The sequence below is a fragment of the Antechinus flavipes genome, chromosome 6 (assembly GCF_016432865.1).
Source record: "Antechinus flavipes isolate AdamAnt ecotype Samford, QLD, Australia chromosome 6, AdamAnt_v2, whole genome shotgun sequence".
NCBI classification, from domain to species: Eukaryota; Metazoa; Chordata; class Mammalia; order Dasyuromorphia; family Dasyuridae; genus Antechinus; species Antechinus flavipes.
Window position 1 is genome coordinate 185443169 of NC_067403.1, and position 6365 is coordinate 185449533.

Sequence of the window (6365 nt, forward strand, 5' to 3'; positions counted from 1 at the left end):
TACGAAAAAGGCACTGTGGAAACACTTGGAAGGCTGCCGCGTGCAGAGGGACTCGACATGTTCTTTTTGGAGGAAGGAAAAAGGTTTGGGGTTGGGAAAAGCAGCGAGTGCTGGTGGCATGTGGAATGAGAATGCACCTGGTTGTTTGTCAAGGTCAGGAGTTTTTGAATTGTGAGATCTCCAAGGACTTCAGGTCAAGGCTGAACAGTAAGTGTGGAGAGTTTTCTTTTGTTTTCTTTCCTTTTTTGCTGAGGCAATTGGGGTTAAGTGACTTGCCCTGGGTCACACCGCCGAGAGTTTGCTTTTCGAGACAGAGATTAAATGGCTGTGAGTTTAAAACTCAGGTGTTCTTTCTGTTTTATAAATGCCGCATCCCTTCCTAGAGCTAGCAATGTGATGATAGAATCGAGTGAACAAACGGATTGAGAAAATGTCCATCACCCCAAACAAATGGAACCGTTTTTCTTTTTAGAGACTGGAAAAAATCCACAAGATTCCCCTCAGCCAGACGCAGGGGAAGAGCGAGCCCAGCGCGCCGCAGAGCAAACGTCCCGGGCTGTCGGCCTCCACCCCCGGTGGAGGGAACCCCCCTGCGGATTCCGGGGGTCATCTGAAATCATCGCCCTCCCGGAGCCCTTCCCAAGGCAATGACGATTCTGCCCTGATTCTCACCCAGGAGAACTTGAAGAGCTCGGATCCTGACCTCTCCGCCAACAGCGACCAGGAGTCGGGGGTGGAGGACCTGAGCTGTCGCTCCCCGAGCGGGGGCGAGTGCTTGCCCAGCGAGGACAGCGGCAAGGACCCCGATCCCGACGAGGCGGTGTTCCTCACCGCATGAGCCCCCGCCGCCCCGAAGGACTGCCGGGAACGAGACGTGTTTCCCCCCCAAAGGGGAGCCGTGCAATCCAAAATGGAACAACCAAGGAGAGTTGGAAATCGGGTCCCACAAGCCAAGGGCTGTCAATCTTTAAGGATGTTTGAGCATAGAAAATTGCCTTTGGCCTTTTCAAATGGCAGAAACTTTCCTCCCCCTTCTAGGTATCATATGAAAATCAAGGTAGAGAAATGAATTTATAAACATAAAGCCTAGTACTTTTGGAACTGGGATTCAAATTAGAAAAGACCCACAGTGATTTTCTTTTCAAGCTTGACATGTAAATTCTAGGTCACGTAACACTTAAACCTCTTTGTTTTAAAATCCTTGAAAACACATCTGAGAAACAAAAAGGATAATCATTGACTTAAAAAAAAAAAAAAAAAAACCTTTGAAAATTCCCCAAAGAGAGGTCCTGATATAGAACAAGAGACAAATCAAAGTTCTTAGTCTCAAAGGATTTGGGGGGAGGGAGGGGAAGAGTAGAGGAAGAGAAAGAAGAAAAGGAAAGGCCTGGGAACATGAGTCAATTCAGCAAATATTAAGCACCTGCTAGTTACAAAGCACTAGAGCTGCCTTCAAGGAACTAATAGGCTCTACTAGGAGGATTGCATTTGTGAGCAAATACAAGATTATTGGAGCAGAAGGAAAGCCCTCAGAATCAGGGGGATCCAGACAGACTTCCTAGAGGAGGAGGCACCAAAGGTGAGCCTTGAAGGAAGATGAAGAAGCAATGGGGACTGTTTGGAAAGCTGAAAAGGCAGAAAATGGGATATCAGGCATATTAGGCTGATGTGAAACAAGGCTGGAGAGATGGATTGGAACTAGCTCGGGAGAACATTTAAAAGCTAGGTGGAGGAATTAGTATTTATTTTCTTAGAAAATAGGGATTCAGCTATTATTCTCTTCATTTTATAGCTGAGGTAAACGGGGATAAGTGAGCTCCCCAGGATCACACAGCTAGTAAATGTCCTGAGGCAGGATTCAAATTCAGGTTTTCCTGATTGAATCCAATGCACCACCTCGCTGAGAAAGGGAGTGGAAACATAAGGCAGTAGCTGATCGGGATGAGAAGATACAGTGAAAATTCAGTGTGTTTGCAAGCATCAGGGAAAATAGGAAGAGATGAGATTAGTTAGAAAAGGTGGGAGGGAATGAGGTCAAAAATACACATAAAGGGGTTGACCTTTATAAATTTAGAGCAGGAAATACTGGTGTTTGGGGAAAAAATTTGGTAGCTGTGTAGAAAACCGTAAGTGAAACCGAAAGCAGGGAGGCAAATTAAGAGGCAGTCTAGACAAGAGATAATGACCTGTGATTTCGAGGGGAGAGAGCACATGACAGACTGTGAGGCAAGGAAGGAGAAGAGAGTCTAGGACGACTCCCAAGATGGATATGGAGATGACATGAATGACTTCTGTCTGTCCGGAGTTATTAATCATAGCCACTTCCCTCATCTAAGCTACTATCACGTGTTATTGTAGTCTGTGTGAGTGAACACAACAAAGGTGCTTTCAACGTAGTTGGTACCTGAAGGATCCTTGGCTTTGAAGGTATCCTAATCTTACTTTCCGGCTGAGATCATGGGAGGTAGGCGCTGGAAGGGACCTTCTAGTGTGATCCCCTCGAGTTACAGATGAGGGAAATATGGCTTGTCCCTAATCCCAAAGGTAGAAAGTAGTGTTTGCAGTATTGTTTTGGATGCATTTAAAGGATAGCTAGGGATGTCCTTCCCTTCAGTATAAAGTTATCCCTCCTACCTGAACAGTCACATTGAAATTAAAGCCCCCCACCAGCTCCTTTTTGGGGTAGGGCCTTTATCATGGAAAGACTCATGGCTCAGTGGCAGCCCCATAATCTTACTTCCTCCACTTATGATTCTTAACCACCAACTGGAAATGAAGCTTCTTTGAAACGGGAACAAACCCCATCAGTCGTGTGAATATACCTCGGTGGCGAAGCTCTGCTTAAGGTGAGCAAAAGAAAAGAAATCACAGCCTTGCTACTCGCTGATGTTGCTGGAGTATGGATTAAGTGTAGCGCAGGTGCCGGGATCTTTAATGAGCGCCTGGGCTTTTGTTCCAAAATTCTAGGTCTTAACAAACAGGAGGGAAGAAATTTTGGTTCAGGGTGGCCATAAAGCCACACTGTGATCGGTCTTGGACTTTCTTTGGCTAAGTCTGGGTGCCCAAAGGGATGACACGTGGACCCTTGCTGGGTCCCTGGGATGGAGAAGATGCTTAGACACCCATTGGTTTTGTCATCCCTGGCTTTAAGTACCGGAGGCTTCCCCAACCCCTTGGAGGTAGGGACCAGGAGAAGAAAAGGGGGCATGAGCCGGGCCTTCCCCATTTTGCCTCAGGGTTTCTGGATGCATGCACCGTTCAGCACATCTGAGCCTAATTTAGTTTAGTTATTTTCCTTTAATCCTTAAACTTACTTTTGTAACATCTGGGATTACATCCCCATGTTCCTTCTACCTCGTATAATGTAGTTTGGCACTGGAATGCTTTCCTCAGACATTACCATCAGGCTAACCAACATACTGACTCCTTCCGTGTTTCCTTACAGAATGTTTTTATTCATTTTTAATGGCTTTTTTGTTTCCGTTTTAAAATACAGACTAGCTGTGGTGTTTGCCTAAAACTAGTCATTGGTGATTGCCTTTACATGGTTCAGCCTTTCTAAGACTGATTGCCAACTCCAGACACTGGCTTTGGAAGCCTGGATTAACCAGGGGCCACCTGACAGTCATATGAAATATAAATGGCCCATTTTAAAGATACATTTCTTTTTGTTTTATTATATTTTTATCCTATTTTATAGGTCACTTGAAAATTGTTTAAAGAGCAAAATAAAAGTTGAAGGCTTTTGAGTGATTGGTACTAGTTGAGGTTGGGTAGTCATAATTTGGTTTTGTTTGGGTGTATTGTTTTAAATTGCATCTTAAAATTGTATTTCATTATTTTGATTTCTATATAAAATGAATCTGCAAAAAAGGAAGTAAATAAACAGGGCTACCTTCTTAAAGTCAAGACTGAGAGCTGAAAAGGATATGAGAGTACAGGACTACTCCAATAGGGCATTAACTATGATTGTGCCGAGTGCTGGATCAGGAGTCACAAGCCTGTATTTACAGATATATTCTGTTCACATTGAGCCAAGTGAACATAAAACTCTGAGCAATCCCCAAATGTTAAAATGGACGGAATTTTGGTTAACATAAATGTTTGTCTTGTCATGTATGTAATATGCATACTGTGTTGATAAAAAATACTCTCTACAATAAATCCTTAAGATGCAAGTTGTCTTTTAAATTGAACATTTAAAGCTTTGGCCAGCATGAAACTTCCCCGTGTAACCCTGGGGGGTCAGGGACCACCATTTCTGAGGGAAGTGGCTATTCTTCCTTCCTCAGCTAGGCAGCCAGGTCTCTGCATCAGGAATTAGGCCAGCCAGGCCCATTGGAACCCAATAAGACTTTGTTCACTCTCAAAATTAATTCTTTGAGAGTTTCTCAACAAGGTCACAGTGTCTACGTCCATCATTACAGACTTCAGTCCGATTTTCCAGAATAAAAGCCAGGTAGCAGTGAGAAGTACAAATGTCAACAGCTCAGGGTGCTCGAGAAACAGCCTCAGCGCTGCCAGGGAATTTCATAAGACCCTGTTATCAGTGGTTCTCAAAGTATGGTCTAGAGAATCCTGGGGATCTCTGAAACCCTTTTAAAGGGCCTACAAATTCAAAAATAGTTTTTATTTCCAATATGGTAAATGTCTATAAATATAACCCAGATAAACAAAAACGCTTTGGAGCGATCTTCAATAATTTTTAATAGGATAAAGATACTGAAAACAAAAGTTTGAGAACCACTGCATAGGGACAGGACTGGGGAATGCAAACATTCAAATGAAGGTACTGGAAAAGGCATCTAGGCTTCAGGAACCTAAATTCTACGTGCCAGAAAACCCTTGCCTAATTTTTTGCAAAGGATGGAAAAGCACCGGGGAATGGACTGTGGCCTGGAAGCATTCTCCTCAAATGTAACAATTTCCCATAATTCTCAGAACTCCACTGGTGAAATGAAACCTGCACAAAGGCCGGGCTGGCCAGAGACGGATGGCAGCCAGAGCAATGACCACCAGCATTTGGAGCAGATTGTAGCCGAGGCACCCTTTTAGTCACCATCTCATTTGATCTTCCAAGGGCCCCGATGCTATCACACCTAATTCCAGATACATGTTTGGACCTGCCCCATCCTGCCTTAGGGCTGTTCAGAGGATCCACCTGGTTTCTTGTTAGTTGGACCCTCCATGAATTTCCATTTTATCCTTCAGGAATCTATCCTTGAAACCTTCCTTTAGTGTAATGTCCGGGCTAGCTCTCTGGAGGTCCTTCGGACAGGCCTTGGTCTTCAGGTGGAGAAGTGAGGAGGGCAGGAGGGCTACCGCGAGGCTCATCAAAGATGGAATGTCCCAGTTCCAGCCCTTCTCAGCCCTTCCAATTACACCATCACAGCACACTAATTATGTGTGAACCAGAGAACCATTACATCACCATGCTAAGTACTAAGTACATATGTGAACTAGAGAACCATCATCTCATCAATCACACTGAGTTAACACCTTGTTTCAGGTATACTCTCTACACTTTAGGAGTCATCCTGTTCTTCCCGAGTTGCTCAAGACCCCAAGCTTGAAGGGGCGTCCCAGACTCACTAATGTTGGACCAACCTAACATTTCTCTTCTGGCAGAGTAGGGGGTTCCCTCTGGATTGCTCCAAGGGCACCAGACAAAGCTCTTTACCCAGGAGTGCTTCCCTAACCCTTCTAGTTAACAAGATTGCAAATAATGTGTCCTTAATCACATAGTGGAGTCAATACCTCAAAAGATCTGCTCCACCAGGGTGAGCAGGGGTGTGCAGGAGCACACTCACCTGAGCCACCTCATTCAACTGGTACTTTTACAAAGGTGCAGCACAGTGGCCGAGGACCTCCGGGCCCCTCACACAGGATAGCGAGATCCAATTTGGCAGAGAATTTTGGTGCCTAAAACCAATTGCAGAAATTGGGACTCTATCACAGTGTTTAGGAAAGGAATTCACCACTCACAGAAGGCTGGAAAACAAGTGACGCTCAATGAGATTTCCTTGGGTTTCCTGTCGATTTGCCTCTGCTTTCACACAGAGCACAAAGTCCCTGTCCACCAGCACTGGGTAGTAATTAGCTCCCAGGAACTCTGACGAGCTGGACGGCTTAGGGTACATTTGCCCACCAAAACCCAGTCTGGAAAATAACGACCCAACGTAGCAGGCCCATTCATGCTCCCTGGGCACAATTACAATGACCATCCTCCAGGTTCTCTCTGCCTATCCTTTGAAGCTCTGTTAAAAGTCTCAGAATTGAAGTCTCAGAGGCCAAAGGCCCACCCCCTTCCTGTGTAGGACATACTCCATCTTGACCATCATCTAGCCTAGGAGTGAAGTGAGGAA

At 45.0% G+C, this 6365-nt stretch overlaps 1 protein-coding gene across 1 annotated transcript in view; it reads left to right on the forward strand.

Moving 5' to 3' along the window:
* The window catches only part of MTMR7 (myotubularin related protein 7), a 95630-nt gene extending 91452 nt beyond the window's left edge, over window positions 1–4178 (forward strand). Inside the window, exon 14 of the mRNA XM_051965461.1 lies at window positions 473–4178. Coding sequence (XP_051821421.1) covers window positions 473–838 — 366 coding nt within the window. The 3' untranslated portion in view covers window positions 839–4178. The remainder of the gene's footprint in view (window positions 1–472) is intronic.
* Window positions 4179–6365: the final 2187 nt, after the last annotated feature.